At 43.6% G+C, this 12,874-nt stretch overlaps 1 protein-coding gene across 4 annotated transcripts in view; it reads right to left on the bottom strand.

Annotated features, from left to right (window-relative positions):
• Positions 1-2,473: 2,473 nt before the first annotated feature.
• dgkaa (diacylglycerol kinase, alpha a) overlaps positions 2,474-12,874 on the bottom strand; it is a 185,120-nt gene continuing 174,719 nt past the window's right edge. For all 4 annotated transcript variants that reach the window (XM_051925046.1, XM_051925047.1, XM_028798604.2 and 1 more), the window contains one exon: positions 2,474-5,669. In XM_051925046.1, coding sequence (XP_051781006.1) covers positions 5,589-5,669 — 81 coding nt within the window. In that variant the 3' untranslated portion in view covers positions 2,474-5,588. The remainder of the gene's footprint in view (positions 5,670-12,874) is intronic.

The following is a 12,874-nucleotide window of genomic DNA, read 5'->3' as shown; positions in this document are numbered from 1 at the left end:
TTCAGGCTGTCATTGCCAGCAAAGGGTTTTCAACCAAATATTAGAAATGAACATTTGATTTCCAGTTATTTTAATTGTCCAATTACTTTTGAGCCCCTAAAATGAAGGGATTGTGTTCATAAAATGCTTTAGTTGCCTCACCTTTTTATCCAATTGTTTTGTTCACCCCACTGAATTAAAGCTGAAAGTCTGCACTTCAACTGCATCGGAGTTGTTTCATTTAAAATTCATTGTGGTAATGTACAGAACCAAAATGAGAAAAAAGTTGTCTTTGTCCAAATATTTATGGACCCAACTGTATGTACAGTATACTTACAAATATAGAGTACTAGCAGGAGTACCCGGTGTTGCCCGGGAATCTATAACTGGTGAAATTCCCAAATGAAAGAAACAGAACATAGAAATAGAACAAACAGTTTTCTGATTGACATTTTATTGTAATCATTCCAGAGCGTTTGGATACACTATATTTGTTTTTTTTTTTCTTGTGGTGTGAAAATGAACAAATTCGGAGGATTGCCCACTGTAGAACATGGCACGTAGAGTTGTCTGTGTGAAAAGCATGGATTTTCCAAAACGATGCCTTTAACTTGGAGTGATTGCCCTTGAGCTTTATTAATTCACATAGCAAAACCGAAACGAACAGGAAAGTGTAGCCGTTTGAAATCAAAGTGTAAATCATTCGGAATCAGCGGAATTGTTGGTCTGAAAACGTTTTGATGTTTTGCACAATGTTTATTTAGACTTTTTTGTGGCATCGGAAGTGGAGTTGCTAATGGTACGTGTTGTTTTCGTTGGCATGGGTATATTGGCGAAAAGCAGGACAATTATAATGTGGTACATGGTAATACATACGGAATAAGCACTCGAATGAGATGAATGTACGTTATTCTAAAAACGTCTGAAAGTGAACAAATAGTACCATTCAGTCAGAAAGACCAAGACTGAAATCGTACTGTGAGTCGGAATGCGAGCAAATAGCACCACAGATACGGAAAGTCGTTCACGTTTTACATCCACACGGCAGTTCCCTTTCACGCGATGAAAGCAGTCAGCCTTCTGATACTTGGACACTTCCGCAATCTGTTGGCAATTTAAAGAAACATTGGTAAAGAGGGATGCACAGGGACCAAACGTGCCGCTAGATGGCGCCGCCGTTAACGTCTGTTGCAACGTGCGGCCATCTTGTCGATGATAAGTACGGGGATGTGTGCCGAACTGTCGGTGAAAAAGGTGCCCTGCGCTTCACCACGAACATTTTTCCCAACCAAACATACCCCATGACCTCCTCCTGGTCACAAAGGAGCCCCATGCCCAGTTTGGTGGCGATCGGACGCCCGGTGCGGATTTGTATGGCGGACAAACAAACATACATACATACATACATACATCAACTCAGCTTTATATATTAGAAGATGTACTCAATATGATTGTATATAAATCCACCTTAATAAAGGAATAAGTGTGTGTGCATCCCTTTGGTTGATGTGTCTCTGTCATTCCGACAGATGGTACACAACATGCATTAACAATGTTATTACAAATCCCATGCCAGATGGCATATAAGAGAGACGTATGCAGGGCATGGTGTACTGTAAACATTAACGCTAAGGTCTACTGTGAATGCTTAGATTATAACCCATTTTACACGGGTAGCACAGTTAGTCCACCTTAACAAAAGGATAAGTGTCTGTGTCTATCCCATTGCTATGTCTCTGTCATTCCAACAAACGGCACATCACAGACTTTTCTTGTAGCAAAATGCGTTGCTTTTGTCATTCCAACAGATGGTGCATCACAAACATTTAACAATTCTTTTACAAATCCATTACTAAATGACATATAACAGAGAGGCATGCTTTGCATTTGTCATTCCAGTAGATGGCACATCACAAACTTTTGTAGTGACAAAAAGCATGTCATTTGTCATTTCAACAGGTGGAGCATCACAGACATTAGCACTGCTTTTATGAATGCCATACTAAATGGCATATAAGAGACGCTGCAAATGCTAATTTGCACAGCTAGTCCACCTTAACAAAAGTTCTGTCTGGTTGCCATGTTTCTGTCAATCCAACAAATGGTGCATCACAAACTTTTGTAGTAGCAAAATGCATTGCTTTTGTCATTCCAACAGAGGGCGCATCACAAACATTAACGCTGCTTTTACAAATCCATTACCAAATGGCATATAGCAGAGACTTGGGTATTATATTATATTTGTCATTCCAACAGATGGCACATCACAAGGTTTTGTAGTAAAACAAGGCATTGCATTTGTCATTCCAACAGATGGCACATCATAAACATTAGCAGTGCTTTCATAAAAGTCATACCAAATGGCATATAACAGAGACCTACTTATTGCTAACTCTGAGGTCTATGTTGTGGATTTCCACAGGTCTGGGATGGGTAGCACAGCTGGTATATCCGTGTGTGTGTGTGTGCATATATAATATTTGCAAGCTGTATATTTTTGTTTTGTTTTTTTGTTGGTATTGTTTTAGGGCTGACTAGTTTGAGGAGACATGCCAGTAATAATAATCGCATTGTACTGAGGGAGCCTGATCTTCACACAGACTCACTAATGGATTGGCACACCCCAAGTCTTTAAAGCGTTTTGTGTGTAATTTCATCTCCTGTCATGAGTGCCATCTGTAGATGCCCTCGACGGACAGTTCAGGTAATGTCTTGGTTGTAGGGCTTGACCCTATGACCGCATGCTGGACAGGGTGCCATCTCAATTCAGCTGGAGCTGCAGCTTTCTAATCTTTTCTCATCAGCCCGCTTAGACATCATGAAAGGACATGAAGGGGGCAGGTGACCCTGCCTGAAGAAATACAAGACGGCCCAAACTCCGTGTATCCATTTAGAGACCCATGATGGGCACACGAGCCTGCTACCTTTTTTGTTTTTGGGTTTTTTTTTTGTCATCCCATTAGGTGGTCACTTGCACTCCCCTGAAGAACACAAGGAGACCTGGCTTGTGCTAGAGGTTGGATTGGCTGCCTTGACCCCCAGCCGCTGTCTCCCACAATGCCCCTCTTCATCCGCTGCTCTTTTGCTTGTCTCGACAGGGGACGGACTGGATGAGCACAGGGCTGCAGACATCCCTGCGGTCCTGACAGTTGACATGCATCTTGATCAGCTCTGCTCCAAGCTTCTTCTAACATGGGGACCTGGCCTTGGAGATGACGGGTTTGTGGGAATCGAGAGCTGAGAGAAGGGGAGCAGCAATTCTGGGAGATGAGCGGGACCAGCTTGTGTGGAGTTTGCATGTCCTCGCTGCGTCGGAATGGGCTGTTCCTCGGGTACCTGGGGGTTCTTCTCCACCATCCCAGTGATGTGCACCATTGGCTGTTTTTAGTGTGTTTCAGGCCATGCATCCAGGTCATTTGCTCCACTAGGAGGCCCCGTGAGGGCACCGTCATCCTCTGATGCCACCCACTTCCGTCCACACCGCCAGTCTCCAAGCTGCCTCTTCCTGGCCGTTCTTACTATTTTTGTTATAAGTGTGGTGCGAGTATCCAGCTGGGGTTACAGTAAGGGTCTTCTTCTAGAATTGCAGCCGTACTGAAGCCTCTGTGTATCCCTCCATTACCAGCATCAAACAAGCAGCTCAGAAGTGGGCTACAGCTTTGGATGGACTTCTGTTACCATCGTTTTGTGACGCCATTTTGAATGCCGCTCCTTTTTATGCATTCTGGTGAGTATCACATGATCACATTTGGGGACGTCGCTGCCTTTCCGATTATTAATATGGCAAAGATGAAATGATTCTGGATCTCTCTCAGTATGTTAAGGTACGTACCCCATAATTACTGAGAGGTGGGAGAAAATAACCAGGAGAGGATTACAAAAACAGAGGGCTGAGCTAAGGTCGAAATCAAGAAAAATCAAACCAAGCCGTTCAAGAGGCAAAGCAAACGTGAACATCAAAAGCAGAAGAAGGAACCCGACGCTAGGCCTTCTAACCGATGACGTAAGGAAAGCTTTTATAAACTGCTGGATCCTGAGTCATTCGACTGCTGCCGGGAGGCCAGTGATGTCACCGAAGTGGGCGACTGTGGTCACGTGATACTTCCAAAATGGCGTCGCAGAACAGCGGTAAAGTAAATTGACAAGAGTCGAAATGAATCCAAGTCTCAAAACTAATATCCATCCATCCATTATCCAACCGGCTATATCCTAACTACAGGGGTCACGGGGGTCTGCTGGAGCCAATCCCAGCCAGCACAGGGTGCAAGGCAGGAACAAATCCCGGGCAGGGCACACACACGCACCAATCACACACATTAGGGACAAGTTAGGATCGCCAATGCACCTCACCTGCATGTCTTTGGACTGTGGGAGGAAACCCACGCAGACACGGGGAGAACATGCAAACTCCACATAGGGAGGACCAGGGAAGCGAACCCGGGTCTCCTAACTGCGAGGCAGCAGTGCTACCCACTGCGCCACCGTGCTGCCCTCAAAACTAATAATCAAAATGAATTGTAAATATTAGAAACATCCTCCCGGGGTGGGGAGGTAAAGAAAATTCCATATAACGAAAACGGGCAGACACTCAACATTTCCCTAATAAAACCCTGCTGCGGTCACAGGGGACCTTTGTTCAGAATGTATGGTCTTCACCTGTGCAAAGGGGAATCTGTGCAAGATTTGGCAGAGAGAGGGTTAACAGTGTGGATTTGCTTACCAGACAACCAAACATTTATATTTATACCGTATACTATTATTGGAGGTTGAAAACCACATTTTAAAAAAGGGTAAATCCCTCCTATCCTTTGTACCGTATCACGCTTACTGGAGATTGATATGCGTTTTGGTCATAATTGTGGCTTCTCTTCAAAAAGAACTCATCATTCACATGCTGGGTACAATTGGAGTAGTTGGCAGGATCAGAGCTAACTGCTGAGCTTCTTTGGTTGATACATGTGGGCTGTAGTGTGTGCCCTGTGCTAGATGCAGCGGGTAAGCTGGGCATTGCTCTCTTCTTCATGTAGTTTAGTGGCAGGCTGCTGAGACCTGTGGTGTCCGGTTGTTGCCATGGCAACTTATCATCAGATGGCCCTTTCCTCTCTGTGATGCCCACTAGCGACTTACTCCTCGGATGCCTGGCTTTTAGATCCAGGTGAAGCATTGAAAGACGCTACATAAAATAAACATTGCTTGCCTCTTGTTGAATAATCACAGGAGCCACCGATTCCAGAGAGGGACACTATATGGGCACAAAGGCCCAGAAGGATCATACACAACAAGCAAGCAAATCAATAGACGCACATCGCCCTCTTTTTGTATTCATTCACCACAAGCTAAAAAAATATTATTCCCGTTCTTTAAATATTATTATGTACAAGAATGGCAGCCAAAAAGGCACAGCCTGGCATGTCACAGTGTCCCATGCCACCCACTTCCCAGGCTCTCCTCATAGTACGTCTCACTCCATGCTGGACATGCAAGCTCCGTCCGAGCCAGACGGGACCCCTGTATTCCTCCAGAGTACCAAATGGTGTACTGGCCTCTGATTTCCAGAAGAGTTGGGGGGTTTTAGGGGGGAGTGGGGGGGGGGGGGCCCCATACTGTGACTACTTCAGGTTGAAAAAACTTGATGAGCGAGGCGGAGGGGCCATCAGCATGCAGGCCTGGTTCTTGTGAGTGATGTGGATCTGCAGGAAAGGAAAAAAAATGAAGAGCATAAGTATTGTTGTTTCATATAGCACCTTTCAAAGAAAACTTTAAAAACACATTTAACAACAAACACATTCGTGGCTACCTAATTGGTATTTTAAATATGCCCAGTGGCCAGTTTGTTAGGTACACCCCCCCCCACCTTCACACAAATTGTCCCTTCAGTCGCCTGATTGCTGTGTGTGGCACAAATCGGGCACACCAGCACTGTTAGCATTGCTTGTAACTGGGATATGATAGTTGGCACTAGGTGTGTCACTTCTAGAATCGCCCAAATGACTTTTCACATTCAACCGTTTCAAAGAAAGGTACAAAAAAAAAAAAGTAAAGAACTTCCAGTGATAGACAACAGCCTGTGGATCAGAAAGGCCAGAAGAGAATATGAGGCATCACCCAGAAGGCTCAACACTGGGCAAATGCCATCCAAATTCAACTTTGGTTTGCAGGATGTCCTCTCAGGACACATCACTCAAAAGTGTGAAAGAACATCTACAGTGGGCACAGACTGTTGACAAGTGGGGAAAAAAAAAGCTGCTTGGACAGACAAACCCGAGTTCCTTTGGCATCATTCAGGTGGCAGGATCAAAATTTACTGCAAGCAAACAGAATTCTGGTTTTAACTGTGCAGGCTGGAGGTGGCAGTACTGTGGTGTCAACGAATATTAGGAAATGACTGACAAACACCTGACTGGCATGGCGTATCTGAACATGTTCGTTATGTTTTCATTTTAATTCTCTTTATATCACTGACTTGACACGGGACACTGGTCATATGGCACGGACCATCACATTTAATAGGTGAAGGTTCAAAAACGACGGTGGTCCTGGTGTAAGTTATCCCTCAGCTGCATAATCAACCAAGAAAAACCTTAAGTGTCCATTAGCTTTACCACGAGCAGGCCTGGCGCTTGGTTCTGTTTTCTGTTTTTGACTTTGATTTTTGCTTTGCCCCTGTGCATTCTTCACTTGCTTACGTAACTTTACGATGTTCTGGTTTTGACCTTGCCTGTCCTCGACAACAGTTTTGCCTTACGTTTCTCATCCCCGGGTCTTTTACGTCTCTCATGATAATTCTTGGAGACTGTCACACAACTAGTAAATTCTATTTTTCTGTTTCTTAAAACGGTGGGCTTCTGTTTGCTTGATATACGTCTATCAACAGAGAAAGGTAAGGAAAATAAAGTCGGAGCCTAACCAAATAATTTAATTAGCTGTGCTACCCATCTGAGATGAGTTCAAATCAAAATAGACTTCAGCGTTAATGTTTGCAGTGCACCATCTATTGGGATGTATTTTGTATTGCATGTAGTAATAAAATGCATGGCACTTGTCATTCCAACCGATGGCTCTTCACAAGCATTTGTGGTAATAAAATGCAATACTACAAATGCTTGTGATGCACCATCTGTTGGAATGACAAATGCAATCTGTAAATCCATTATATGCCATTTGGTATGGTATTTCATAAAAGCAATGTTCATGTTTATGATGTGCCATCTGTTGGAATGGAAAATGCAATTAATTTTATTACCATAGATGTTTGTCACATGCCATCTGTTGGAATGGCAGAGACACAGAAACCAGATATACACACAGATACAGAGATACTTATCCATTTATTATGGTGGACTACCAGTGCTACCCATCTAAGATGGGTTGAAATCTAGGCAATCAGCATAGACCTCAGCGTTAATGTTTGCAGTGCTCCATCTACTGGGATGTAATTTGTATTGCGTGTAGTAATAAAATGCAATGTGTAAATATGTATGATGCACCATCTGTTGGAATGACAAATGCAATCTGTAAATCCATTATATGCCATTTGGTACGGGATTCATAAAAGCAGTGTTCATGTTTATGGTGTGCCATCTGTTGGAATATTAAAATACAATGAATTTTATTGCCATATGTTTGTGATGTGCCATCTGTTGGAATGACAGAGACATAGACACCAGATGGACGCACAGATACAGAGATACTTATCCTTTAATTAAGGTGGACTGCCTGTGCTACCCATCTAAGATGGATTGAAATCTAGGCAATCAGCATAGACTTCAGCGTTAACATTTGCAGTGCACCATCTATTGGGATGTATTTTGGATTGCATGTAGTAATAAAATGCATGACACTTCTCATTCCAACCGATGGCTTTTCACAAGCATTTGTGGTAATAAAATGCAATACAGTACTACAAATACTTGTGATGCACCACCTGTTGGAATGACAAATGCAATCTGTAAATCCATTATATGCCATTTGGTATGGTATTTCATAAAAGCAATGTTCATGTTTTTGATGTGCCATCTGTTGGAATGGAAAATGCAATTAATTTTATTACCATAGATGTTTGTCACATGCCATCTGTTGGAATGGCAGAGACACAGAAACCAGATATACACACAGATACAGAGATACTTATCCTTTTATTTTGGTGGACTACCAGTGCTACCCATCTAAGATGCTTTGAATTCTAAGTAGTCAACGTAGACCTCAGCATTAACTTTTGGAGTGCACCATCTATTGGGATGTATTTTGTATTGCATGCAGTAATAAAATGCATGGCACTTGTCATTCCAACAGATGGCTCTTCACAAGCATTTGTAGTAATAAAATGCAATACTACAAATGCTTGTGATGCACCATCTGTTGGAATGACAAATGCAATCTGTACATCTATTATATGTCATTTGGTATGGTATTTCATAAAAGTAATGTTCATGTTTATGATGTGCCGTCTGTTGGAATGGAAAATGCAATTAATTTTATTACCATAGATGTTTGTCACATGCCATCTGTTGGAATGGCAGAGACACAGAAACCAGATATACACACAGATACAGAGATACTTATCCTTTTATTTTGGTGGACTACCAGTGCTACCCATCTAAGATGGGTTGAAATCTAGGCAATCGGCATAGACCTCAGCGTTAACGTTTGCATTTCACCATCTATTGGGATGTAATTTGCATTGCATGTAGTAATAAAATGCAATGTGTAAATGTTTGTGATGTCCCATCTGTTGGAATGACAAATGCAATGCATATGTCTTTGTTATATACCATTTGATATGGGATTCCAAAAAGGAGATGGATCTAACTGCAGTCTGCAATGACACAGGTCACAAAACACCCACAATGTCAATCAGGAAATGGCCCCCTGAGTCACGTAGCCCTCCCACAATCCTAATTTTAACAACCGAGTAACTGCTGTCATGCGTGTGCGCATCGGGGATGGCTTAACAGTTCTAGTAATGGTAATTCCCCGCCATTCCACAGGATGGCGCTGTGTACTAACGTTCTTTTTCTTCCTCCTCTGCAGACAGGAAGATCGATGGCTTTAACACCAACGACGTCACTTCTGCTGTCTGTCCACCGCCACCTGCCTGTTCCTCCCACAAGTACTCAAAAGTGAAGGCGTTGCCATCTTTGACCAGTCTCTGTGAAGACTCCCGTGTGAAAGACGTATTTTTGCAATGTCGTGTGTACAATGCGTTTTTTTTTTTAATTCAGTTATACGGGGTTTGCCTTCGGGTGCCCCAACCCTTTCGTTTTGTGACCGATGTTGTGGGCGATACGTGATGTTGGGGAAAACGTCGCTGACCTGCAGTACTGTGAGCCGCAATGTGTTGTGGAAAAGCAGTGTTTAATGTTTGTGATGCGCCATCTGTTGGAATGACAAACATACTGTAGCATCCAAATGGACACACAGATAAACAGACACGTATCCTTTTATTAAGGTGGGTTACTGGCATTGCTGACATCAACACTGATAACTAATTAACTAATTGATTAACATCAATCAATCATTTCTTCTTCCCTTATCATACTCCACAATTTCCTACATTTATGTGGTGTTCCTGGGTGGGCCAATAAACTCTGATCCCCCACTCATTTCCTACACCCTGAGGCTGAGGTGTTTTATTTTGTCAGCAGCTTGACAATCAGTGCTTCATTGTAACCTTTAATTGTTGTCGTGGTTTACTGAGTTGTCCTTTCTTCCGTCTCTTTCTGGAACATTCCAGAATATTTAAAAAAGTTTCCTCTAGCGTTTTATCCTTTTCTCTGCAGTTTGCTCACTTATTTTATCCAAATGCTGACAACACCGAAGCCAGCAGCAATTTCAGTGCCATGTTGATGAGCTGATCGTCTGTTTTTACCTGCATTATTATCAATCTTTAATTTAATATTGTTTTTTGTATCAGTAAGGTGCTGCTGGAGTATATGAATTTCCCCTTGGGATTAATAAAGTATCTATCTATCTATCTATTATTATTCTTATTCTTATTGCGCGGCTGCGACACACCAAGGAGCCCAGGGATCTCCTCTCAGGTCTTCCCAGTTAGCAGTTTTCATGTTCTCGGCGTGTCTCTGTTAATTTTCTCTCACAGTCTAGATCAGGGGTCTCCAACCTTTTTTCCCGAGAGCTACTTTTACAAAATGAAAATGGCCGAGAGCTCTTCATGTTTTCTAACGTCTATTCTCATAGTTTATTTCAACTCAAACACACTGAATAAGCTTGTTTTGCCTGAACATTTACAAAATGTTGGTGTCCACAACTCACGTTTTGCATTAAAACATCACGAAAAATATTGAGTTCACCTACAGTGTAAGTCTGTATGCATTTCCTAGTGTATCTCACACCATTGAATTAAAACACGAATGCTGTCAAAACAAAACAATGCAATTCCAAATCCACAGATCTGACTTATTCACTTGTCATTTTGTCACATGTCACATGTGACGTGTTGTTTAGTTAGTCAGGTGACTGGCACTGAGGTGTCTGGTGGAGTGGAGCCACTGAGGTTCACTCTGATGGAGTCATTTCAATGTCCGTCTGTTAGTCTTGTTCTGAACTTTGACTTCATGACATTCATGTCAGACTCACAGAGGTATGGAGACCCAAACAAAGTAGACATTTTCACATTTCAGCTTGGTGAAGATTCTTATCGTTATCTGGCTCTGCTAAGCTCCAGAAATGCTGTGGAGACTTTAACTGCACATTATTTTGAAGGTTTACTAATACTGTATATAATATATACAATCCAATATCGGTCTGTATGTCCGCCTTTCACAAGAGAACTACTTAACGGAATAGGATCGGGTTTTTTTCTACAATCTGCTTGAACATTCCGGTTGATTTTGCGACTTTCTCTCACTTAGCTATGTATCAGAGTAACGATTAATTTGCACGAATCCAGGAAAGACGCAGCGGGCCGAGGGGCGGGGCCTTCCTCACTCGCTCACTCGCCAGCTTCGGCGCGTGGTCCTTAACTCTGTTTAGCTAGCGAATATGCCCAAGAGTTCCAAAGCAGGTTAAGTCCCCAAAACTTCCAAAAATACCCACTAGAGGGGGATATCACCATTAAACCCCAGCTAGTAAGGGCAAACAATGAGAGAGGTTGGGAGTATCTGCTGTTTATAACACCTTATCACACCCACTACACGACAAACCGCCTGGATTGGGACCCGAGTGCAGCGGGTGACACCTCAGCACCACACTGGAATACTGTGAGGTTTTTTTTTTTTATGGTGGCTGGAGTGCCACCAACCTCCAAGTTTTCCCTGTAAGTCAGAGGACCTGCTTGCAGATTACCGTCATACCAAGATGGAGGAGTTGCAGGTTAAAGCCCTCGCTCAGGGGCCCAACAGACCAGAGTCACTTCTGCTGTTTTACGAGATTCAAACCGGCAACCTTCCCATTGCTGGAGCAGATTCCTCGCCTCAGAGCCACCACAAATCGTTTATAAAATAAAAGATTTACTAATACAAAAATGCTCTGTGGGCGGCACAGTGGGTAGCGCTGCTGCCTCGCAGTAAGGAAACCTGAGTTTGCTTCCCGGGTTCTCCCTGGGTGGAGTTTGCATGTTCTCGCCATGTCTGGTGGGTTTCCTCCGGGTGCTCCAGTTGCAGGTTAGGTGCATTGGCGATCCTAAATTGTCCCCAGTGTGTGCCCTGCGGTGGGTTGGCGCCCTGCCCGGGATTTGTTCCTGCCTTGCACCCTGTGCCGGCTGGGATTGGCTCCAGCAGACCCCCGTGACCCTGTGTTAGGACATAGCGGATTGGAGAATGACTGACTAAAAATGCTCTGTAATAACAGTGGGGAACAAAAGACGAAAAAGGGAAGGCAATCCAAAGCGAAGTTCCAGTACAAAATCCAAGGCAAAGGTTAAAACATTCAAGTAATCACAAAGCACCGAAAATCACAGCACTAAGTCAAGAGGGAACTCACTGCACCACTGCAAGGAATTGTGGGTTGACCCCGCCTTCACGGAGCTGAGGGCAGTCCCTGACGGTGATAGGCAGGTTGCCCCGCCCACAAAACACAAAGACACATAACACCGGCATAGAAAACAAAGCGAATGATTAACGAAAGGAGCGCAAAAAGGATTCTTCATCTCCGGGGGCAGCTAGTGGTGTGTTTTTGTGATGGCCGGTCACGTAGTCTGACACCCCCAGCGACACACTCCACTTAGACAACGACTCGCCCCGACTTTGATTTCGTCTTTAGTCATTGGTGGGCGCCTCTGAATACATGAGGGCTAACAACCAATGAGCACTCAGCCAGAAGTCCAATACATACAATGCAGTGGCAAGTAATAAGGGTTGGGGGGAGGGGGGTTCAGGGGCTTTGGACCCCCCCACACACACAGAAGAGAAGTTCATCTGTCCGATGTCTTGTGTTTTACGCACCAGGATAGAATGGAAGTAAAGAAAAAGGGCCCCAGATTGTGGCTGGACACACCATACTGGTGACATGTGGCTCCGTGCGGCAGCACGCTATTGGCTGTCAGAAAAAAGAGGTAACAATGAAGTGTGACAATCCCGGCAAGTGTAAATTGACACAGTCCAGCGATGAGGCCAGCAAGTCTGACACACGGGACTCGCATGAGGTGACATCAGCTTAACTCACACATTGCAGCAGAAACCAAAGACGGAAAGCACGAACAGAACGACACACACACAATTGCAAATGTTCAAAACAGAAAAATATCCCTCCATCCATCCATTGAGAAAATGATATGGCAGAATATTAAATTAGTATGCAAATGCACTAACGATCTGAAAAAAAAATATATATCTTCAGTTTCCACTGCCAGAAGACGCTGCGCCTGAAAGCGAAATCAGAAGCACAGAAGGCGCAGACCGGATGTGCATAAGCAGCCTTCTCTAATGCAGTGCCGTCA

The sequence above is a fragment of the Erpetoichthys calabaricus genome, chromosome 3, assembly GCF_900747795.2.
Source record: "Erpetoichthys calabaricus chromosome 3, fErpCal1.3, whole genome shotgun sequence".
NCBI classification, from domain to species: domain Eukaryota; kingdom Metazoa; phylum Chordata; class Cladistia; order Polypteriformes; family Polypteridae; genus Erpetoichthys; species Erpetoichthys calabaricus.
This window is presented reverse-complemented; position numbering and strand designations above follow the sequence as displayed.